The following is a 25727-nucleotide window of genomic DNA, read 5'->3' as shown; positions in this document are numbered from 1 at the left end:
ACTCCAATAAATCAAGTGTATCTCGTGCGCAAGCTTGTAAACATGAAGTTGGATGAGTCTAAGCCAGCATCGGAGCATTTGTCACAACTCTATAGAAACAGAATTTGTATCCTTTTTCATTAATTTGTCTATATAATGATTTATTAAATTTGTTTCCTTTGCACTAATTAGATATAAAGAAAAGTGCATTGGAGCTGGCCACTGATGAGTAGTCACAGGTTATGGTGGACCCACGCAGTGGGTTAGAGAAAAGATAGTTCACACTTCCACCTATATGGCCCGATTGGGCGCCTGTGACCAGAACTCACATATATCAGGGTTAAACTCGCACATAGAAAGGATTGATGCCTTGAAGTGTGGGCTAGATCTGCCAGAACAAACAATTACAATCAACAAGATGGCATGATCATGAAATGCTTGTACAATGTGCATGTGTGGGCTGAAAGCTTGAAATGCACATTTCTTTGCATAGGAAAGTCACATGAAGATTCTGATACCGTTTTTGCGATGTACACGGAAAAAGCTTTCATATGACACCCATATTGGGGGGTCCCTAAATTTTAGGAGCCTCGAATTAGCCTAAAAATGCTAGTCCTAAAAAATAGGGATGTCATTCTAAAAATAGTAAATTATGTACTCTGACTGTGCTTACTAAATTTGATTGTTTCTATTCTTGACAGTATTCAGCCCAAAAAAGAATGCCATAGAGAAGAGACAAGTGTCACACAAGTTTCCAAGTGTCCCACCACTTGTCACATCTCATGACATGTGGCTGGACACTTGTCTTGTGCTACTCCACTTTCCCCTTTTGTACTAGCTCTTCCCTCTCCTATAAATAAGAGCTCGTTTTTCTTCATTCAGCATCATTTTTCTTTGCTGTAAACTCATGTACAACACCCACAGATAGCCAAAAACTGACCCCATCCATCCCCATCATCATCCCCCACTTCTCCATTATCAAATTCCTCCATATTCCCTCTTCTATCACTGCTGTTTTACAGGACAACAAGCCTGTAAATTCATTACAGCACCTCCTTCTCGAGCTCTTTATTCCATTTTAGCAACAAGAAGCAAGCCCTATCCATGTACTGCTGATCAATGATGAAGAAAGGCTGATTTTCCCTCTTTCTTCTCTCATACTGTAAAGAAATCAGTTCTTATCATTGCATAATAGATAATGCATGTGTGTTTGTACATCTTTGCATGATCTTGTGAGAGTGAGAATTACTTCTCCTCACTCCCAGGTTCATTGTAACTGAGCTCTTCCCTAAGGGACTTGGGTTGAGCAAAAATACATTCCTTCGGGGGGGGGGGGAGGGGGGTTACCCATCTTCAACCGTCAATCTTGTCTCCATTACTTTTACATTTTCATGGCTGTAATTTTGTGAGTAATTTTCATTTTCAGCTTTAAGTGTTCATTCTCTTTTATATTAAATCTCGAAAACAAGTGAATATCATAACTGTTAAGCATACTACGTTGTTCGGGGCATTTACAGCATTTGAGTGCTTTCACAGGGATTTTGAGCTAGTTGTAGGACTTTGGTTTGCAGCCCTTCAATGATAAATTAAAGGCTATTTTCATGTTGATGACTTTGCCTGATAGCTAGGAGCCTCTAGTTGTTTCATTGAGCAACAACCCTACTTTAACCTTCGATGGTGTTAGGAATTCTATTCTCAATGAGGAGATTAGAAGAAATTCCACTGGAGAAAGCAATGGTTTAGCCTACCATCTTAGAGACAGATCGAAAAAGAGGGGTAATGCAAGAAATAAAGGCAAAAGCAAGAGTAAAAGCAAGGGCAAACACCAGGATGTTACTTGCTATCAATGTGGACGTAAAGGGCATAAAAAGCTCGATTGTCGCTACTACAAGAAAGAGCAAGAAAAAAAGAAACACCAAGGAAAGAAAAAGAATGATGACAAGAAAGATGATGACAGCTCTCCCTCAAAAGAAGTTGCAAAGGCAAATGTTGCATCTAGTGTGGTCATTGAGGAGCTCTCTGATACTAGAGAGATGCTTGTTGCAGCCTCATGTAATGATGTAGATGTTATGGCAACAGCAGGTGATATGCACATCACCAAAAAGGAGGTAATAGATGCCTTACTTTCAACTCATGATGGGCTGTCTCAATCATGGATAGTGGACAGCGATGCCTCTTTTCATGTTACTCCCTCTTTGAAGTCATTTTCAGAATACAATGCAGGCTGCCTAGGCAAGGTTTACTTAGGCAACAATTATCCATGTGAAATCGAGGGTGTAGGTACCATTCACTTGGCCCTTGAAAATGGTCAAGAGCTGATTTTGTAAGATGTCAAATATGTACCTGGCATAAAGAAAAGTCTACTATCAATTGGGCAGCTTGATGCAAGAGGGTATTTTACTACCTTTGGTGGTGGATCTTGAAAAGTCTACAAGGGCTCCATGCTGATTGTTAAAGGCAGCAAAAGGGAAACTTTGAATTTATTTGCATTGTAAAGCATTACTTGGCAAGTTTTTGGCTATTGCTGATGTTGAGCTAAAAATGTATTAGTTTCACTTAAACAACCCCAAAACATGCTTAACTAATGAAGTAAACTTGTTTATTTAAAAGAAATGCGTTCCTAGAGAGTGTTTGTGTCCCATAAGCACAAACCCACTTGGGAGGGCCCAAACTTTCTATAAATAGGTATGCTACCCTCCATTCAAAAATATCTCATTTTTGTAGATTTCAAGTGTTTTCAGCTTGCTTCCCACACCCCTTTCGTGGAAGACATCGCAGTCTCGGCTATCCCTTGTTGTTGTCATCTACAATCTGGCACCTGTTTCCAACCTTCCACCCACAGTTTGCAACTGTTACAGCAGAGAGACTGTTGCTGATAGTGCCGCTTGCTCAATTTTCTCTCCTCCCTACTATCGCTATTGTTTTTCTCTCTCCTCAGCCTGTCGTAGTAGTTTCCCTCTCCACTACCCTCACACCCCTTCGGGAGGACATTGCGGTTCATGGTTCATGGCTATCTTCATCATCTTCCTTGTGCTACGACACTCTTGTTCCCCCGACAACACCTCCCCCTGCCTCTTCAGCCTGCGTTTCAGCCAGGCAATATCTAGCAACAACCTTCTCCCTCTCTTACCAACAGTCTGACGTTTGACTGCTCGCGTCTCCTCCCTGACTGCTAGCGGCTCATCCCTGACTGCTAGTGGCCCCTCCCTGTCCACTTGCGGCTCCTCTTGGTCTACTGCAAGCTTTGTTTGCAGCTAACGGCTCCTCCCTGCAACTGATCAGCTCACTTCCAACCATTCCACTTTTCCAGAGAGCAGGTTGAGCTAGGCACTATCCACCTAGAGTTTGTGCCTTCATCAAATAATTTTGCAAACATCTTGACCAAAGCGATCAACTAATCGGTTCTTCAGTACCTGCTACCCAAGATCGGCTTGGGTACACTCTCTCCTACTTCAAATTGACGGAGAGAGGATGCTTTCCTCTTGCTTTCCCTTCCAATTTTTAGAGGGGGCGGCTTCTTCTCTTGATAGTAACAGTGATGATGCTTATATTTTTTAGACATTCATTTATTCTTTTGTATTGTATTATGGACATTTATAACTTCATCCGCACTGTCAGGATGATATGATTGTAAAAAGACACTTGGCCAAGTGAATAATTTCCCTGCAAGGACACTATCCAAGTGACACCATTGTATAGCATTTTGTGTGAGCATGGCATCTTGTATCTCCCTTTGCATTACCTCATGCATTGGCATTCTGTTCATGTAAGCATACATCTATGCGCATCTATCTCTTTTCGGTCTTTTTAGCTCACTGGAGTGTGTCTGGTTCCTTGGAGATCACCATAGGCCATCTTGCAATTGCCACTCCTCAAAAACAAACTAATGGCAAGTCCGGCCACTGTTCATAAAATCAATTCTTGAGACCTGAAATACAAAAAATGGTGGTAAGCCTATTTTTAAATTGAAATTTGGATTCTTTTTTACATTTCATGGCTCAAATCATGTTCATATGTGATGAAAATTTGTTTAAGGCTTGGTTGTGATATATTTAAGGGTTGCTAATCATAAAATGCAAAATCCATATCCGTGCTTGTGAGTTATTAATTTTTTAAAACTTGAAATGTGTGTTTTAAGAGGAAAAATGATGTTTTTCTTGGTTTTGGATGGTCAAAACCATGTTCATATGGAAGTCTCTAGGATATCCATCAATGCTAACTCAAACGGTGAATCCATGTTGAAATGCATGGATCTAGAGCATGGCAGCTATGGAGGTTGGAAGATGAAGAATAAGTTCATAGTAACATGAATAATGACCACACCAAATATTACACAAGTGAATTAGGCTCAAGATAGATTAGCTTGGACTCATAAACACAATCTTGTGTAAGAGACTGAAAATGACAATGAGACTAACTGAAAGTACACAGCATCATGATATTGCATTCATCATTTGTATTAAAGTGATAGTCAAGTACAATGCTTTATAGAAGTTGGGTTGTTCCCCTCTCCTCACTGTGTATATGGGATTTAGGACATCTCTTCCTGGAGCATACATCATTTGTTTATTTCTCAACACCCCCCTCAAATGATAAGTCCCTACACTTGCTAGCTTTTGCCCCCCCCTACATGGTGACATGGCCTGGGAGACTAGCTCATAGGCAGCTTAGTCAAGTTAAAGCTTGAAACTCTACATCTTTGGTAAGGGCTTTTACAAAGCAAATCCACTAAGGAAAAGATACAAAAATTTATTTAGAACAATCTATCAGAGTTGTTAATGATAGCGGAAGCATCTTCTTCTTCTTTTTCATTCATGAATTGGTTCTGGTGGTGATCATTCTGGATCTGTTGTGCTCTTTTCTTGTGGAAACATTCACTAGTTGTATAGCCAGTCTTGCTATAGTAATGACACATAATCTGGTCCTTGTTGTTGTTGATGCTGAGTCCTCGACCATGGTCTTTTGCTCTATAAGTGCCCTTGGTGTATGAGAGACTGTTGTTGGTGGTGTGTTCCTTTGCATCCTTACTTTTAACTTTGCTTTCTCCATCAAGTAGTGAGTACTCAATATCTTTAAGTGAGAGACTTGAAATATTACTTAGGGTGGACACAAGATTCTCATGTGGGTCCTTATTTACACTTGCAAGCAATACAGCTACTGCTTCATCTTCATCAATATTCTTCTTAAGAGTTGCAAGTTGGGTTTTTAGGCTCTTAAACTTGTTAATGTGTATGGTCATGGAAGTACTATCTTTTATATCCAATTTATAAAATTGCATAAGTAATTTTACCTCTAAATTATTTGCTTAGGTACCCAAGATCCTATCAAGTTTCTCCCAAGTAGTTCTAGCAACTCTGATGCCAAAGATATAATGTAGCACATCATCACTTAGTTCCTAGGCAATGATGCCTAGTGTCTTGCTATTCACCTTCTTCTATTCTTTGGTTTTTGGTGGAGCTACTACAAGGATCCCGCTTTCTGAATCTTCTTTCCCGCCATCACTTTCATTATCTTCAAAGAGATCACGGAGGTCTTTCCTCATGAGGTGGTGCATGGTCTTTTCCTTTCAGGCATGGAAGCCTTCTCCATTGAACTTTGCTATTTGTTCAAGCTCTACCATTTTTTATCAGCCACCAATCAACTAACAAGAGAGTTGTAGTTCAATGTGTCAAGACACACACAAAGATCAGTGTCAAACTAACACTAGTTGAGTATCAATAGGGGATACTATTCTTTGAGCTTAATGTTAGATGTCAGTGCACTTGAGGTCTTCAAATCTTCCAAGGTCTCCTCTCCTTGGGTGAATCTTGCTGTGGACTTTAATGCTTGTAGCTCAGTGATTAAAATCACAATTGATAGCTTCAGTGAGAAGAATCGGTGATAAATGTCAAGCTTTTGAGGTTTTGAGTATGGAGTCTTTAGGGTTTCTGACAGACTTGACTGATTTTTTTATCATAGCAGCTTATAGAGGCAACCAATTGATGAGTCCTTTGATGGGGAGTAAGCTCATTAGCCCACCTTTAATTGCCCTATGTTTGCAGGGAGAATCACGGCCTATGCACGAAGCAGCAGAAGTACGACCAAAGGAGGCGCAATTTTGGATAGTGAGGATGAATTTCCCCAATGCCAGCTTACAAAAGGGCTAATGTTGAGCTGTGACATGGTACAGAGAAGCGCTTCAGTCCATAGACACTAGGGTGTCTGTCGATGCTCCATCATAGTCTGCACCATCTCAATTACACTGATTCTCCCGCTCCAAAACACCATTCTCTTAGAGTTATGATCGTCTTGGCAAGCTCCTAGTGAATGCCACAATCTGCACAAAACAATTGATAGGCCATTTCCAGCCAACAGGAGACCCTCCAAGAGCTAGTAACATACCCTGAAGAGACTACAACAGTAGGTGACAACAATTCGAGGGTTGCTTTAGCCAAATAAGCAACATCATATTCGAGGTGTTTCATCAATGGAGACAACTTCAATGGCTATCTAGACAGGGAAGCAATTGATTTCTTCCATTTTCATGCGATGGAACTATGAATTTTCTCTCTCTTCAACATTCCCTCTCATTCTCCACCCTGTTTTTATCCTTTATTTGCAATTTCCAGCAAAATCAACCATTGGAAGTGAAAATTTTGACTAATCTCTGGGATTTGACGATGACCTCGAAAAGCATGCTTAGAAATTGAAGGCCCAGAGACTTGAATTTTTGTCATTGAAATTGGGACAATTTTAGGAAATTCAAGCAGCCATTCAACCAACATACATTTGGGGTCGAATTTGAAACCCAAGGAGCACAATTGAAGGCCAATCCTTGAGCAAACCAAGGGGCAAATTTGGTTTGAAGGCTTGCTAGTTATTTATAACAGCAAGAGACAATTGGAGAGCGAAGGAGATTCAACAATTGTATTCCATTCAAATTGCATTTTAAGTTTTCTTTTCTTTTTTTTGGGAGCCGGGGAAGGGGGGGGGGGGGGGGGGGGGGGGGGGGGGGTGGTGTTGCGTGTGTGTGTGTTGAGACACACACACACAAAGACGAGTATTGAATGCTGAAATTTGAAAGCAGAGCATGTACACAAGCAAGAGCATGTCTGTGTGTATGCGCATGTGTGGGTGTCTGGGGTATCACTCTCAAAAGACCTCGTAATCTCTCAAAAACTAAATGACCATGACCACAAAAGAGGGAGGTTATAAATAGGCAAAGAATGCAGCCATGTCAACCCGGTAAAATGGACTGACTAGGTGAAATGCTGCACAAACTGCCCAATTTCCTGTCCAACTGCTGCTCATGTGTTCCCGACATGCCTGTCAGCCTAACAAGGTCACAGATCAGACTAAAATGGCTGATACTAATGGAAATATTTCCTAAAATATAGGATTCCATAATTTAGTGACTTTTTTCACATAGACAACTAATAAATCTGGTTGTTTCCATGTTTGACAGGTCACAGCTTACCCCTCACCACAAAAAGCCAAGAAGAATAGGCAATAGGCCCTACACTTGTCACTTGTAATATGAACACCTATGCTTGTTAATGATTGTGTGCATGACAACTAAGTAGACTCTGCATATTTTGTGTAAAAGAAAAGAGGAAGCTACTTCTCTCTCACACTTAGACTATTTCTAACTAAGTTCTTCACTAAAGGGCTTACACTTGAGTAGAAATAAATTCCCAATGTGGGTCAAATGTTGCCAATCCTCAATCCTTGGTTTCTCCCTACCCAATTTTCTTTTAAAATGGCCATCCAAATGTCTGTGAAATATGCAGACGGTGTGAGATGTGTATCCAGCTGCAAGAATCTTTTTGAGAGTGCCCAATACTACAGCAGCTAGAACTAGCCGAAACTTCTAGCTTGTAAGTCAGCATCCTTTCAACCTTTTGAACTTCAATTCTGAATACAACATAGTGACTCAATAAATATGAGGAAGAGCTAGCAAGTAGCACTCAACCTTTCATTTGGTATAGGCATGATTCAAACATCCATGTAGAACATCATCCTCCCAAGGCTCACATTAGATGAGTAGGAGCTATTATATGCATCCTCTGAATCCACGACTGGCGCACATTGCAACAAGGAAACTATCTGGCTGTAGAAACATCTAGCAAGCTCCAGTATAGAGGACACAGCAAGACGATTATAAAAACAAATCACAACTCAGCAAGGCCACTTCATTAAGCTTCTCAAACATGTAAAGCAAGAATGGAAGCCATGTCTAATTCTGCAGCCAAAAAGATTGTTCAAATGCTAGCTCAGAGCATCTGCCAAGGAACCAAATAATTAAGAAAATACCTACAAATGCTCCTGGTTCACCTGCAGCACTTCTAATTTTCCAACTAGATAGCTTGACATCTCTGGAAAGATATACTACTAACATGCACATAACCATATTAGTTTTGAAGGACCTTTATCTGAGACAATGCAGTGTATGTACCAGTAAGTCACCTCTCCTGTTGGTCGAAAGATGTACACTGCTTGTCCCATAGACTGAAGGATATTCACCAAATGTCCTGCTGGAAGTTCCCCATGCAAAGGCTTTCTTCCTCTGTCAAATGAACCAGATGTTGAGCTCGTTCTGTGCAAATTGCAATCAGAGGAAGCAGTGCCCTTACGCGTGTACGACGAGTTGGTTTCTTCATACATAGAAGAGTGGTGCTCCTGTGATGGAGCACAGCCTCCCTCTTTGTGTTGGTTATCGACGTCTCCCCATAAAGAACCATTGCAGCACTTACAATTTGGACAGATCCAATTCGAAGCAGGATTAGAAGTCCTTTCATGCATTTGTATCAGCTTTGACAGATCTTCCTGGAGCTTGGCTTGACTCTCCTCCAATTCCTTGATCTTTTTGAGCAGCAGGTGGCAAATATATTCTTGTGACTTGCCATCATCAGAGGGAGAATTGGAGTCCGGAGTACGACAGTGAGTGGATGGGTTTGCGTATGCCTCTTCTGATGATGACACGGAACAACACTGTTCAGCCATACTGGGACGATCGACAAATGGCAGATAGCTAAAACAAGACCCTCATTCAAATAGCAATTTTTTTATCTAATGCTTCATTTCTGTGTTCATCTTCACGACTTCATCCAAGCGAGGGAAATAAAAGGGGACTGTCCAACAGCTCTTGTTTTATGTACTATCAAACAAAGAGATAGGCACTGTTCGAAGCCTAAGCAAGACGGGGATGGGCAAGCTTAATATACATATTTGAGCTGTTTTTATATATTTTACGAAGTAAATGAAATACAATTTCTTTCCAGTTACAATTTTGACAAGAGTGAACGTTTCAATCTTCCTGCATCGCACGTTCACGCATAGACAGGGCAACTCTGATCTGCTGGGAATACGAAAATAGGCGACAACCGACTACATCAAACCAGCCGAATTTTAGCAGAACTCCTTCAATATACTCTCCTAAAGCCAAAATCTCTATTTTGATGCTTGTTGTTGACAGAGCAATCTGTGAGAGCTCCCGGGGGCCGGGGGTCCTCATTGATCGACAGTGACCCGCTTTCTATTATATTGTTACATTATAAGCTGATAATTGAGTGGGTGTTCGTCTTTCATCAGCCGGCCTCGCTGTCAGGGGCTATATATCGGCCCACGTCAACTCAGGCTTCTTCTTCTGTCCCCACAAAGGAAAAAAGGGAGCGGTTTGAGAAGCCCGAAATGGTGAAAGACAGGAGGGGAGAAGACAGCCCACCTCGACAAGCAAGCGAGAACGAGGACAGGGCGCCAAGCCCACCATTGGAGTAAGGGCGGAGATGAGATTAAGAGAATTGGGCCGAATCAGTATTGATCCATGGACATTGAACTGGAACAGGGGAGCCACGCAGACACAGAGAACAGAGAGAGCCGGAGAGACCCACAATCCTCTCCGAGTGAGCGTGATAGCCACTACCGAAATGAACGCCGGCAACCAAAGAAGCCGCCGCTCGCCGCTCATCTCACGATGGCTTCATTGCTACGGTGAACCATCCTCCTGTGTGTAGAAGACCCTTTCCTTCTCGGTAAAATTCTATTTAAAAATATATTTATTATATATGGAGTGTCATCTTTATCCATTTAATGTCATGTTTATCATAAATCCGTCGGTAAGACGAACACAATCCACTCTCGGGGTTGCGTTGCCGTATATAATCCACTCTCGGTTTGCTTGCCGTATGCTTGCATCTGATCTTCTGCGTCTCCGTGATTTTTCCCTTTAACCAATTCAGGAAACCCTCACAGGAAAGGGCGATCGAAGGCATCACTCTCATCGGTTCTCTTTTTACCCACAGAGGAAAAAGACCCGTGAACCCTTGCGCGAATCGAAAGGACACGTAAGAGGCGCTCCCAGGCGCCAGGCAGGCAGCAAGGAGCCCCCATCAGTCAGTGCGATCAGCCCTGAGCCCACTGTGGGTCGACCGTCGCTCACCATCAGTGGTAATGCGATAGTCGCCCGATCAATAAGCACCCCAAAACATCGGGTATTTTCACATGCTAGTGCGAGCCCCCCCGCGTGCCTCAAATGTCCCCGGCTCCTCACCTTCTCACTTCTAAGGCCTTACAGCAACATCCCTAAAGTGATTGGAAGATCTATAACTATGCTTTTAGATCTACTTCCAATCCCTAAAGTGATTGGAAGATCTTTAACTATGCTTTTAGATTTACTTCCACTCAGCTAAACGTTATTATATTTCCTTTTGGAAGGTATATAACCATTGTCTTATATTCATTGTCATTCATTTGAAGGTCAATATTATTTGGATCCTTCTCTCTCGCCACGTAAGACCCCCTTCGAACGGTGTTGCAACAATCAAAATTCAAGTTGGTTCTACGTTGTCGTGTGGCTTTGAAGGTGGACATTGAAATACGAATATCACTTAAATGAAGTGACCACACATGAGGTGTTTTACACTACTCATCATTCATACATGTGGGAAAAGAGCAAAGACCGAAAGGCATTGTGTGTCTGTCTACATGCAATTAAGGGATTAAATGTGAACTGGAATGCATGAGATTTAGGAGAGAATTAAATTAAAAAGTAAAGTAGGACCTTTGGTAGCATTGAATCGTGATAGGGAGCGCTAAAATTTAGAGTTGTCCTACTTTTGAAGACACAACAAGGGGTACACAAAGCATGCTTTTTGGCTATATATTGATGGGTTGGAGACCTACTTTTGGGACAGATTTGGGATACTTCAAGGTTGCTTTAAACATGATTGGGACTGGTCTGTGAAGGCTAAGAACAAGGAATACAAGCTGAATCACAAGAGGCCTACTAATGCCTTGAATCTATCTCTATGTACTCCTTGTTGTCCATAGGATAATAGAGCTTAACAAGAGGCATGCATGGTCTTCTTGTTTCATATTTATGGGCTACTCTCTAAGGGCTATTGTATGTGGAAATTTATTGTTATAAACTATTGCAAATAGGGATTTTAAAGCTACCTACTACTGTCATAAAGCTCTTATGTGTTCTATGTATGTGGTTATTTGAAATAATGAAGATAATTGACTATTTTGATCCTTTCTTAGTTCCCTATTGTTCAAACTTGTAAGGTTAATGTATAAGGTTGAAAGAGGGACTCTTTGGTGATCCTGTGTAAGGATTATTATGTCTATGAAGATAATGATCCTTTCTTAGTTCCCTATTGTTCAAACTTGTAAGGTTAATGTATAAGGCTGAAAGAGGGACTCTTTGGTGATCCTCTGTATAATGTGCTAAGTGTAGATATATAGACCCATCTATCGGAGCAATCCATCATCAATGTTTGCACGTGTTAAGCTTGCAAGCCTTAGCCTATTTTTAAGTATGAATAGGACCGTTTTTGGTCTACAAAAGTATTGTTTGCTATCCAAACTTTTGTATGGTAAAGTATATGCATGAAAAGATGATCATAGCCAGATTTATACTAAGCAAAGACTCAAATATTGATGCTTATGTAGATATATATACTATACTTAGTTTGGAAGCAAACTCATATGAAATATACGATATTTATGGTTATGTTTTGAGCATATCTGATTCTTTATGTTTGGATGTACATACCTTCTCTCTTTCTTTTCATCTTCTACCATTGAAATCCATAACTCTATGTTAGAAGATCTTCTTTCTTGAGACCCAATGTCTTTTGGCCATACATGCCAAGTCTCTCGACACCATTAAGTTCATTAATAATGAGTTTGTTGTGATGAAGTGGAGTATCATGGCTATGTAGATTTGTGAGGGTTCTAATGTTCCTCATTGGTCTCTGCTTGATTTGCTTTCTTTCATTTGTGTGTATCCTCTTTTACTCTCCCAAAATAATGTAATGTGTAAAGCACAGGAGCTTGCATTTGTCATCATTAGGGCCTTGATTAACAAATTCTTCATTTGTGTACCTTTGCTTTTCAACCCTTGATTGAACATCCTATAGATTGTAAAACATAGTCAATAATCTAAGGTACACATCATGGCCAATTTTTTGTGTCAATCTACTAGTTACTGCACCCTAGTGGGAATCCCCTTTTAAGTGAGCCTCACTACCTTCTTCTTCTGCAAAAAGGTGACGTATATAAAGAAATAGGGAAGAAGCTGGACTACATGGACATGCTCCAAATTTGGCTCCTAAAGATCTTCTCTTTGCATGCATCTTCTCATGCATTATGAAGCAACCTACATGCACATTAAATTTGTCCTTGAATCCATGTTCGTTTGTCACGCAAGTTTTACCGTCAATCTTGGAGAACTCTACACATCACACACAATATCAATTATAGAGACTTACTTTTCTCCTTGGGCTATCAACATTACTTTTTGAGTTTCCTCCTACATTCCATCTACCTACCTTTGTTGATCACTACTTGCATTGATTTTGGAATTGACTACAATGCCCTTCTACACTGAAGTGGATGATTGTAGATGTGTTTCAAAGGAGAGACATCTACTATTATTAGCACCAAAATCTTTCTCTTCCATGTAGCACCACCATCTTTGCTGTGTTGTTTCAAAAGATGAATTGGGATGAGATGCTTGCTGTCTTTAATTTTGTATCAATTGGTGACATGGCATGTTTGTTGTGTTTCGGCCTTATGTCCATTAGCTCATAGAGGTTATATTTAATTTAATTAGGGGATTTCATCATCCATTTCTTGATAAAACTCAACTACAACAGGGCATACAAGTGGTGTATTTGTACATGAAATTGTCATTGAGGGAGTCTTCTTACATCCATATTCATTTGCATAGGAGTCCCTTGTGCACACCATACTGCAAGCTCCAAGGAGAAGTAGCAATACCAAGATAGATGTCAAGAAGGTGATATTTGTCAAAATATCAAAATAGCTGAGCAATGGGTGGTTTTTCTGGGAATATAGTTTCTTTGAAGAAAAAGCCCGTTATTCGTTCTCACTAATCCGGTAAATCGGGCGTTAACGGCTTGATTATCCAAAATTTCAAATATTTAACCAGGCACGTGTCCGGCGCCGCCAGTCCTGGGCGGTGACCGACACGCGTCCGTGGGATTACCGCCCCTCCTGCCCGTCACGTCTCACGCGTGACGAACTTTGTGATCCGAACACTTAAGAAGCAGCTTGTCTGTTAACTTCACATGCTCTCCTTTCCTTTTAGACGTCCACGTAAGGCCCACGGGTCACATGCTAAGTCCATTCGAATTGCACATGTGGGCACGGTTACCTTCTGTAAGGCCCAGGTCACATGCAAGCCCACTCGAATCACACAAGTCCGCATGGTTGAAGTTCTTAGCATCTGTAAGGCCCATGTCACAACATTCAAGCACACTCCAATCTCACAAGTCGGCATGGTTGAAGCTCTTAGCATCTGTAAGGCCCATGTCACATCATTCAAGCATCCTCCAATCGCACAAGTCGGCATGGTTGAAGCTCTTAGCATCTATAAGGCCCATGTCACATCATTCAAGCACACTCCAATCGCACAAGTCGGCATGGTTGACGCTCTTAGCATCTGTAAGGCCCATGTCACATCATTCAAGCACCCTCCAATCACACAAGTTGGCATGGTTGAAGCTCTTAGCATGTGGCTAGGTCACAAAAACTTTGACTTCGTGCGAAGAGGAACTTCAAGGAGTTCACTAAGTACCTCCCAAAATAGAGCTACTTGGTGAACTCGGCATTGTCTAAGTTACATGGCAGAAGTTGACTCATGGCATTGTACATTCTCTCTCCTCACAGGCACTCTCTCATGTCTAGATAGCTTTGCCTAAGTGGGCCATTCTCTCTCCTTTTTTGCAAGAGTCCCACCAAATTGTGGACTTGTGTGGGGCTACTACACTTCAAGTCATTCTCTCTCTTCTACGCATGTCTACTATTGACTTGCGCATGGCTTGTCTCTAAAGTATGTAAGAGCCAAGACATGTGCATGCACATTCACTCTAGCATGTGAATGCAGTCTTTTTGAATGAGCTCAAAAAATATTTTTGTTCGCATATCCAAAAACCTTTTTTGTCATTTTACAATTTAAAATATATGTATAATTTAGTTTTAAGTGAAATTCTCTATTTTTCAAAGGTTTTTTAAACTTTTTACATTTTATTTTATCATGAATCTCGACCTTTAATGCAAAAATTTGGAACAATATTTTGAATCAAATTACATATTTTTGTCATTTCTATAGAAGAAAGATTTGTTAAATTTAAGGTTTTAAATGTTATACTTTGAATGTAGAAGGGTTTTTAGATTTTATGCAAATCCTTTATTTGTTGAGTTTTAAGTGTTGTTCTCAAAAGTTTGAAGGTTTTTTGGAATTTTTGAAATTTAATTTATCATAAACCTCAACCTTAAACACAAAATTGTGGAGGGGCTTTTTAAATCAAATTACATGGAGATCTTTTAAATTTGAGGGTATATATGTTATACTTTAAATGTTGAAGGGTTCTTAGATTTTTTTGGCAATTTAAATCAAACCTCAACCTTTAACTCAAAATTTTGAAAGGATTTTGAATCAAATACATATATTGGTCATTTTTATAGTTTAAAGCCTTATCAAATTTGAGGTTTTAAATCTAATTCTTTACATTTTTAAGGTCTTTTGAAATTTGTGCAATTCAATTTACATTAGATTTTTGTTTCGTGAACATTGCTCTTGATCATCATGTTAAGGGAGGATGTTAACTTGTACTCAACAAAAGTTGCTACGTGTGTTCACTTGGAGCCCCCTCTATGTGCAACCAAATTTTGATAAATAGAGTGCTCTTGATTCACTCAGTCATCATCAACGTGTGGACATATTGCATTGACCTAATCAATAAGGGACTTGACCTAGTAAACACAAGATGTTTATTTGTCAAACCACCATTAGTGCTTCAATGAGTAAAATTAGCTAGCCAGTTTCCTTGAAGGAGCGGGAATTGCTTACAAAAGACATTTTTGGTAGCGGATATAAAATGCTTTACCTAAAAGATTTAGAGGTTTTGTGGAATCGTATTCACCAATGGAGTCATAGCCTAATAATGATTTGAGTGTGGCTTGAGTATTGTGGGTATGTGAGTTCAAACATTGGGTTTTGCTTCATTCATGGCACAAGTCATTACACATCTAGATTACCTGTATTTCACATTTTTCTAACTGAATGTTTTGAAATGTTTAATGTTTCAAATGTCCTCTTTGAATTTTGAAGGTCTCTTTGAAAATTTAGCAACTCATTTTACATTTCATGGGCATCACGAGAGAGAAAACCCATAGAAGTGTAAAATTAGGAGATAGGGAAAACCCATATCATATCATTCAATGAATACATGACTTTTAAAATAAGGTCTACCAAGCATCAACTATTGGATAGACCCACCTATGAGTTTTACTTTTCTCTCCTCTGCAAGTCCATAGGAAAGGCCAATAGAGAAAAGGATTGTCAATCTCCATCCATCTCTCTCTCTCTCTCTCTCTCTCTCTCTCTCTCTCTCTCTCTCGTTTATGAACTAGGGTAAGACGGCTACTGAAGTCATAGCCCTTGAATGATTACATGGATTTCCCTTGCTTTATTCTAGCTTCAAGCTCCTTCACATGAGCTCAAATCTTTGAGCAAGTAAACGATAAGCATCATAGAAACTATCCAGACCAACACATTTACATGTGATGCCTGAAATTATAGAATGACAAGCTATGCAAAAAAAAAAACCCAATTGTGAAAAAATGATCTAATTAGAGAATCGGTCCTTTTTGACATGTTATAAATTCTAGAGACTCTTCACAAAGTAATGGAGTAGGTGCTACTCATTCTCGAAGACCAGTATTTTGGCCCTTTAGAATGGAGGTTTCTAGAGGGTCTTTGAAGATGATATTTGTGCATCTTTCTTTACATGTGAAGCAACATGTTGGTTAAATGCCACGAACAATTTCAATAAATTATATGGAGCTTTGAGCTCATGTGAAGGTGTTGTTCCTAATAATGTGACAAAGGCACTCTCCTTCGAGAAAATATGTTTGAAATATAATGGCCTAAATCACATTTTTCAACCTTTACTCCATTGACACAACATAGGGCCCCCATGCTCTCCCCGTGTAATAGTTCTACGTGTCATTACTACATGTTTGCAAGCTTTGACCTCTCATGCTATGTACACAAAAGCTTCCATATTTTCTCAACACCCTCGCTTGATGAGAGGCATAATGCAGAGGATTTGACAAATTTAGGGATAAAGACTGGAAGTGATGGGGGATGTTGTCATAAAACCAACCCCCTTAGCCTATATAGAATTGCAAGTTCATTACTCCAAATTGCTCAACCTTAAGATTTAGTAGTGAGGTGCAAGTACATTCCCCTTATCCACATTCTAACTATCATGTCACATTAGTGGTTAGCAGGGTGAGGTAACCCTATTGTTAACACATTGCACTAGGGAATAATGAGGCTAGTAGCATTTCATTACCCTTGCCATCACCAAACAAGCCCTTCCTTAATAGCTTTAGAAAATAACCAGTTGGGGATTTAGTTTACCCTTGGATTCAACAAATATAGCTTAGGGTCCTAATGTCTTGAGATCTAGTTTCACTCATTGTCTAAAACCCCCTTTGTCTTTAAGAGCAAATTACCAATAAGCTATTGATGCTTGCAATATGTGTTGACTTGCACAACAAACCAAACCTACCGAATTCTCAAGGAAACATTGAACATTGTTTCTCCAATCAAATCTATATCTACCTCTTCTTTCGGAGATCCATCAACTATTTTGTAGAAAGACTTCTAGTGTTTTCTTATCCAACTCTTACCCTAATCATTTTACTTCACATAGTAAAATTTTACTCATAAGAAGATGATGGTTATCATGATTATCTAATAATAACCACCACTATAAGAAAGGGCTTGGTTGGCCATAGCAATAGTTGGCTTTTATATAATTTAAAATTTACTCATTTTCATTGGTATTTTGGTAACCATGAAATATGTGGAAGACATAGGTATGGTGGGCCTAACTCTCTTTAAGAGAGTAGCCTAGCTCTCCTAAGACATGTCTTTGTCTTGTTAAAGACATGATCTCATAATGGTATGCACATTATGTGTGATCAGGGAGGTCAGATCAAGAGAGCATTGGGTGGAATTAGGATTCATGAAGGTAGTTTGGGAAAACATGAGAATTGATTAGTCTAGATCACCTGGCCCCAATAGCATGTGGTCTAGCTCTTGAGCTCATAGGTTAAGGCTCAAAAAGAGGTTGAGGGAAAAGAGTTGGGTGGGAGACAGGGGTGGGAGATAGCCCTTGAGAAGTTGAAAAGCATAAGAACAACATACTTCTCATGCCCTCTAAATGTAGTGGATTACTTTTCAATTCACCTATTAATATGTATAGACCCTTATGTATGCATATTTTAAACCCATACACCTAATCATGTATCTTGCTTAAGAAAATCAACAAGCATAGTCAATGTCATTGTTTTTCCACAAACATTCGTTCTACCAACTTTAATGCAGAGTTTAATACATTTTTAATAAATTCTACATACAATTTCAAAATGCAATGCTATCATAACTCTCAAAGATAATAGAGTGATCAAGAAATTTTCCATCATAATTAACATTATATTTAATTATTGCTACGAAAGAGAGGCATAGTTGAAACTTGAGCAAATACCATAGAAATTATTGGTCATAATTAATAGAAGACTTGACACATGCGTAGCCATGCCACTCCATGTTAGCTTCACAATGCAATGCTTTTAGAAAACTTACATGCATGTAGCATGTATTTGTTATGTGTAGATACTTACCTTTTATGCTTTGATTGATCATATTGTTATCACACTTCACATGATCCTCTTTGGTGGGCTTATGTATAGCTAATTGTCTTTTGATGTCATTAGGCTTCTACAACTCACAAAGTAAATCAATAGACTCAACCATAGTGAGTTACTCTAGAAATATTGTAAAAGCAATTGAGAGGTAGTAAACATTTCTTAATGAAATTAAAATTTGCAACATGCAAAATAAAACCTCTATAAACATGAAGTTAAGCTACTTAAGAAAGTAGAATTTAGAAAAGTGATTCAAAAGTAGGTAAGTTGAGGTGAAGAGCTCATGAAGAGCATTTGCTTCACCTCATGGAAAAGCCCTACCCATGACTCAAGGATGTATCATGTTATGATGGTTAATATCTTACTACTATATTATTTTCGTTGTAGGTTCATAAAGCCTCGAACCTCCAAAGGGCTTTCCGAACCTCCCTTTTTCAATCAAAACCCCCTCCCCTCCCCTCTTTCTCGCGTGTAATCTCTCATTTTCTCTTCCCCCTCCCTTTTTTAATTAAAAGCCCCTTCCCACCCCCTCCCTCTCTCACCTCCTTTTGTAAAATTAAAACCCCCTCCCCTCTCTCTCCCTTATAATCTCTCTCTTTCTTTCCCCCCTCCCCTTTTTAATTAAATTCCTCCCCCCTCCTCTCTCTCTCTCTCATGTGTAGGGCCTAGGTTCTCTCTCTCTCTCTCTCTCTCTCTCTCTCTCTCTCTCTCCTTTAATAAAAGCAAGCTTCTTTTTAAATTAAAAGTCTCTCTCTCTCTCACAGTTAGATTAAACTTTTTAATTTAAACTTTTTTAAAATTAAATATTTTTAAAAGTTTTTTAATTTAAAGTTTTTAAACATAGTTTTTCGCACACTTTAAGAGGGAGGTAGAAGAGAGAGAGAGAAGAAGAAGAAGAAGAAGAAGAAGAAGAACAACAACAACAACAACAATAATAATAATAATAACGATAAAAAGAAGAAGAAGAAAGAGAAAAAGATGAAGAGGGGGCAAAAAGAAAATAGAATAGTCTTTTTTAAATTAAACATTTTTCTTCTTCCCCTCCGCCCTCTCTCTCTCTCATGTGTAGGGCCTTGGCTTTCTCTCTCTCTCTCTCTCTCTCAGTTAGATTAAACTTTCTTTTTAATTAAACATTTTAAAAGATTTTTTTTAATTTAAAGTTTTTTGAACATAGTTTTTTACACACTTTGAGAAGAAGAAGAAGAAGAAAGAGAAAAAGATGGAGAGAGGGGGAAAGAGAAAAGAGAATGGTCTTTTTTAAATTAATCCTTTTTTAATATAGTTTTTTACTTAGAGTGAGAGACAGAGAGGGAATATATAATTTGAAAGAGAGAGAAATGGAAAGAGAGAAAAGAGAAAAATAAAAAGAGAAGAAAAAATATATAGAGATAAAAGAGAGTGAGAGGAAAACTTGGAGGAAAAGAAAAATAAGGGAGAGAGAGAGAGAGAGAGAGAGAGAGAGAGAGAGAGAGAGAGAGAGAGAGAGAGAGAGAGAGAGAGAGAGAGAGAGAGAGAGAGAGAGAGAGATACAAAGAGCAAAAAAGAAAGAAGAGGAGAGAGAGGGGGAACAGAGAGAGAGCCTTATAAAGAGAGGAAATATAAAATTTAAGAGAGAGAGAGAGAGAGAGAAAGGAAAAGAAAAAAGGAAAAGAGAGGGGGGAGAGAGACAGAGAGAAGAAAAGAAGAAGAGAGAGAAGTTGAAGAGAGAGAGAGAATTATAGAGAGAGGAAAGATAAAATTTAAAAACAAAGAGAAAAGATAAAAATTTAAAGAGAGAATGAAGAGAAATAATAACAAAAAAAGGAAAAAAGAGGAGAGAGAAGGAAAAGAGAGGAGAGGGGGGAGAGAGAGAGAAGAAGAAGAAAAAGAAAGAGAAAAAGAGGAAGAGAGATGGGGAAAAAGAGAAAATAGATTTTTTTAATAAATATTTTGAGAGAGAGAGAGAGAGAGGATAAAATTTAAAAGAGAGAGGGAGAGAAGAAAAAAGGGAAAAATAGGCGAAAGGGGAGGAGAAGAAAAGGGGACGGAGAGAGAGAGAGAGAGAGAGAGAGAGAGAGAGAGAGAGAGAGGATAAAATTTAAAAGAGAGAGGGAGAGAAGAAAAAAGGGAAAAATAGGCGAAAGGGGAGGAGAAGAAAAGGGGACGGAGAGAGAGAGAGAGAGAGAGAGAGAGAGAGAGAGAGAGAGAGAGAGAGAGAGAGAGAGAGAGAGAGAGAGAGAGAGAGAGAGAGAGAGAGAGAGATAGACATAGGGAATTTGGGGGGAGAGAGAGAGAGAGGGTAACAAAAAATTAAATATAGAGAGGGAAAAGAGGAGAGAGAAAGATGAGAAATGGATTGTTGAGCGAAGCTCTTGCGAAGTGGCCTAGTGTTCCGTGCGTGTGAAGCGCACGCGGAACGCTAGTTTTGTTTTAAAGAGGCCCATCTAGGATCCTAAAAGCTCTTCTCCTAATGTATGAGCTTTCTACCTAGTGTATTCATGAGTTTTTTCCACTGAATTATACCACTTGAAAAATGAGAGTGTATATACACGTATTACTTTTCAACATGAATGTTGTAGTGTGCCTTTTCATTCCTAACAATATTTAATATGGAATATGACATTCCTCCATACTCCAAGGCATAGCCTTCTAAATAGCAATCTAAGGGATTTTGGCACATAATGGTCTTTTTCCTACAAACCTTATCATTATTGTGTTGTACCTTTCTAGCTTTGAGAATTTAGGACTTGTCTCATAAAAAATATGTTGCTCAAGCACTTGTGAAGAAGGAAGAAAGCTTTAAAGGGCTAGATTTGTGGTCTCATTTAAGAGGTTTGTAGTATTCTTAGTGTTTGAATTTAGTAATTCCAAGTACAAGTTTGTGCAACCAATGATGTTTATTAGAGTTAATTTTCACTCCTTATGTGCATGCAATTTTCATATGAACAATTAATAATACATTCCTAAGCCACATGTTCTATTATTGATACTATGAATATCAATAGTCTTTGTTGCACTACTACATTGAATACAACCTTTTTGAGATTCTTTATGACTCTAGGCTTCAAACTAAACAAGAGACTAAAACTTGCAAGGAGTAAAGTGTCCAACTTTACTTTTGTTAACACCAATTATATTTGAACATTGTTGATTTTTTGGAAACATTATGCTTGCAATCAAATTATGTGAAGTTGTCAAAGCTATGATGAGTGTGAAGGGGGTTCTACAAGCATTCTTACCAAGGCTTATCATGCTTACATAGGAATAGGAATACAAAGAATCCACACCAAAAGTAACTTTGATTTGATTGTAAGTCATTGGATCGAATCATAATAATAGAATACTTAACAGTACAAATGTGTTACATAGAATATACACTATTATGGTTTATATCTTTCTAGATATAGCCTTTATCTCTTGTATTCGTACGTAGGTGGTTTCCAAATGTTTGGTTATCCATGTATAAATTTGTTATTGCCTTGGTGTATACCACCTAAGATATATGCATCACAAAATGTTTATGCTAGTAGTACATATACTTACTACATTGCACTCATTTAGTCATGCATAGATTCTTAACACAAGTCTACAACACAGTGTTCAATAAGATATTGTATTGCTCATAGCATGACTCACTTTTTCAAAAGGAAAGACATACACCCAAAAGAGTTTTGGGTGGGCTCAAAATGTGATTATACTAATGTGCCTAGAAGATTCTTTGACTTTTCAAGGATTATGTAGGGACTCTAATAAGAGTCACCATAGGGCATTTGTTGACATAAAACTTCTCTTCTAATAGCATGGATGCTTCACATTCATAAAATTTCATCTTCATGACAGGATGCAATATTGAAAGTAAATACCAAGTAATCTCCTTTCAAGTTTCCATGAAAGCTCAGTGTAGACCATCCTTTATACCATGCACCTCAAAGGTGATTAAAACATATCTTTATGGTCTATAGCCATATCTACTAACATGTATCAAAGATAAGGGAATCCACATTTTTGTACCCATGTAGATGACAAACTTGAAAAAAGTATAACTTAGTCAAATATTTGGGGATTTAGGGGGGCCAAGGAAGGAATTTAAAAGCATTGAACAAAGAAGACTTAGATGTGAGTTTAAAATATTTGTATAGGGAGGACATTGTATGTTTCCTAATGCTCATGAAGAACTATGCAACCTATTACGAACTCATTACGAATAACATTGTAGCATATCACAAAAAACTCATCTTGATTTTGGGAGTGAATTTGATCAAAGCCTTACCAAAATGAAAAGAATCCCAAAGGCTTGAGAGCACTCAATTACTATCTTCCTACAATTCAACCTTTCATTGATAATCGCAAAAGCCATAGAACATAGGACTTAGGATAGTGTTGCAAGATCATTGTGAATTGAGAGTACTGCTACAAACTAAAGCCTAACATAGCTACAAACTAAAGCCTAACATAGAAATTAACATAATGGGAAAAGCTAGATCAAGTACTTTTTTTTTGGGAAGATCTTGTTGACCACTTTAAGTTAGCCCTTGGTTGGTGAGATTGACAAGTGTTGGTCAATGTGGAAACTGGTAGATAGTTGAGATTATTATAAGGAGATTGTATGAGCTTCTATTTTTAGGCACCTTTAGTATTCAAACAAAGCTTCCTTAAGCCCATCAATTGATTTTGGATGAGATATCCAACAATGAAGCTTAATGGAAATGGATCTAATTGCAAACAGGGGGTTGTTTGACTCACACACTCATACTTGTGGATACTATCATAGTTGATGGAGTTGGATGTGGAGTCAGTAAAGTAGCCTTTGTATTACAAACGTATCAAAATTGCACTTGCATTGGATATCTAACTTCATATGCCCATTTTCTCTTTAGGAAACTCAGGAATCAAAAATACGTTCTATGAGTCAAATTGTTAATGCAATTTACAACTAGGATCAAATTGTTTTAAATTATTATGATTATTTTTTGTTGGAATACAATGCTTGCTCAAAAGTATTTAATATAGAGGCTTCTTCTTGCTCTTTTCATGCATGTATTATTCATGCATTTTTATAGTCTATATGCTTTTATGTGTTGTTTTAAAGCATGTATATATTGCATGTTCTAAGACTCAATATCATCATTTGGTTTGAAATCATGAAAAATAGTATGAAACATGTTATCTCTATATTTTCGCTTTATCTCTTGTGTGAACTACAAGAATAAATTGTTATCCACTTGAATGTTATAAGAGTCCTCCGAACTTGATAGTAATCTCCTTTCACTATCTTGTGGCATGGCATACAAAGTCTTCTACTCGATCCGATTTCAAAATGGTGCATTTTCATGTATGCAATCACATTTTTGTTATTTAATAATAATGTGTTTAGCTTTTATTCCAATGCATCAGATCTGGATTTAAAAAAGGAACCTATGTTGGAGCATGCACATCAATACTTGAATTTTCCTATCAAAACTCTCTATGGCCTTGTAATATCTCGACGTGGTCTACCCCATTCAACTTTGATGATGCTAGTGTGTATATTCTCTCCTTGTTTAGAATACCTCTAGTCTTTGAGCCCCACTCCAAGTACAAGACCATTTTTCAATGGGAAACAATCACTATCATCTTGGATCAATGTGCTTGGAATATACATGACATGCAACTATTGAGAGTTGGAAACTTATTGTTACCACTTTTCCCCAAGACTTGGGTTGGCAACTCTTAAAAAATGTTGAGTTTTCTTTAGTAGATTCTCATTGATGTTGTAGTATGCCTCACCCCACTTGGACCTAAATTTGAAGTATGAGAGCTGTGCGAGTTTTTGTTTGATTCTTTGCATAATCATATCATAGTCATCCGGCACTTAGTAAATTTAGTTACGTTAACGTTACTTCCTTAGGGTTTAGGCCCCTACAGAAAAATGGATTATACACTGAGCTTCATAGAACTACCTTCCACATGACATGGGCAAGAACAATCAACAGTGCTTTGTACCATGTGGAAATGGGCAATGTCTTCCTATGTTCTTGCACCCATGCCTTTGTGTCCTTCTTCAGCTTATCAAATATAGGCACAAAGTTAGCCTACCCTAGCATTCTTGCTTCATACACAAGATTTGTATACAAGAAGGTATGGACAATCTCCTTTTATGCCAATCTAAATAGATTTTGGTTGAGGATTTCAAGCATGTTGGTTCTACCGATTCACTTGGCCAATAAAAGTAATAGAAATATTGAAAAGAAATTATCATCTACATATTTATTTGTACAATATATTCTTGATAAAATCTCCCTCTCAACTACACTTGTCACCTTCATTAAGCAACAAGCCACACATATTTGTTGCCTCATGTTGTGCGGAAAGGTTATAAGGAACCATAAAAAATGTTAACAACACAAAAAAATACACATTTTAATATGTTACAGCTATTGAAATTGTTTGCTCACATGTGTATATCTCATTCATCCAAGTTGTAAGCCATTGGTTTCCATCCCAGGCATAAAACATAGAGTTCAATAGGAAGGCCCACTTGGTACCACTTATCTTTGCCTCGAACATCTCGTGCTTCTTTAGCCAATGGAGTTCCCATTCCCTTATAATTGCTTCTTCAATAGATTTACACTAGTGCCTTGACGTCTCCAATGAAACTATAAATACACGCATCGCTCAAACATAGACATTGTTGGAAAAGGTCTCTAAGAGTTGCTTATACCTTGCAATGACTTGTTTTATAGTGGGCATGATGATTGAATGACACAATGGAATAGGAGACAAAGGAATTGATATCTGCATTTGCACATAAAAGCGTAGCGATATCAGCAATAATGTGGAACGAAAAAGCTGTATATGATAACATATCACAATCTCTTACAAATACTCACAGTCAATGTTCCCAATTGGTTCTCAATGCAAGCTTATAGTGGGCATGGTGATTGAATGACACAATGAAATAGGAGGCAAAGGAATGGATGTCCACATTGCACATAAAAGCGTAGCGATATTAGCAATAATGTGGAATGAAAAAGCTATATATGATAACATATCACAATCTCTTACAAATACTCATAGTCAAAGTTTCCAATTGGTTCTCAACGCAAGCTTGTATGATATGCTTGTCGTAAGTGACCGTGAGAGTAGTTTTCCCCCTCGTATTCCCCACCTTTGAGATGTGCTCCTATCTCGTTCTTTACCTCTACATCTTTTTACTCTATGCACGGCCATGTCCCTGTTGTGTACTTATTAACTCAATGCTTTGTTGCTCATTGCTCTCATTGTCTCTAGTTGCCCCTAGTTTTGCTCTCCAATATACTACTAGTTTTCTCTTCCCCTTATGAGTTTGCCTAATCAAATCATGTGCACCTTCCCAAGGTCGCTCCTTAGGCAAGTGCAATGGCCTCCTCCACCTATGTGGAAGTTGGCAATCTTGTTTGACTTGCTCCTTCCCCTCCCTCATGGAGTATCTGCCCGCGCACCCCCCCCCCTGCCAACACCTTTGCCTCTTTGTGGTTGAGTGCTTTTGGTGACTATAGGACATCTATCTTGAGGTCGAGGAG

At 38.6% G+C, this 25727-nt stretch overlaps 2 protein-coding genes across 10 annotated transcripts in view; one reads left to right on the top strand and one right to left on the bottom strand.

Moving 5' to 3' along the window:
* The window catches only part of LOC148037195 (uncharacterized), a 52978-nt gene extending 43924 nt beyond the window's left edge, over positions 1-9054 (bottom strand). For 2 of the 4 annotated variants that reach the window (XM_087676115.1, XM_087676116.1), the window contains exon 1: positions 8414-9054. In XM_087676115.1, coding sequence (XP_087532241.1) covers positions 8414-8961 — 548 coding nt within the window. In that variant the 5' untranslated portion in view covers positions 8962-9054. Of the gene's footprint in view, positions 1-7930; positions 7966-8413 lie in introns of those variants that run through there. The other 2 variants (XM_087676118.1, XM_087676117.1) reach the window with 2 other exon arrangements.
* Positions 9055-9743: 689 nt separating this feature from the next.
* On the top strand, positions 9744-11348 carry LOC148037194 (uncharacterized). 6 transcript variants are annotated; one of them, XM_087676119.1, is made up of 2 exons: positions 9744-9948; positions 10210-11340. In XM_087676119.1, the coding sequence occupies exons 1-2, from the start codon at positions 9744-9746 to the stop codon at positions 10644-10646; spliced, it is 642 nt and encodes a 213-aa protein (XP_087532245.1). In that variant the 3' UTR covers positions 10647-11340. The 6 variants fall into 6 exon arrangements, 2 of the variants coding, with proteins under 2 accessions (XP_087532245.1, XP_087532246.1); XM_087676120.1 differs by having other exon boundaries at positions 9782-9948; positions 10197-10327; XR_015690606.1 differs by having other exon boundaries at positions 9833-9963; positions 10197-11348.
* Positions 11349-25727: the final 14379 nt, after the last annotated feature.

This window comes from Lygodium microphyllum, chromosome 4 (assembly GCF_053477565.2).
Source record: "Lygodium microphyllum isolate KBCC chromosome 4, Lygodium_microphyllum_v1.1.10, whole genome shotgun sequence".
NCBI lineage: Eukaryota > Viridiplantae > Streptophyta > Polypodiopsida > Schizaeales > Lygodiaceae > Lygodium > Lygodium microphyllum.
This window is presented reverse-complemented; position numbering and strand designations above follow the sequence as displayed.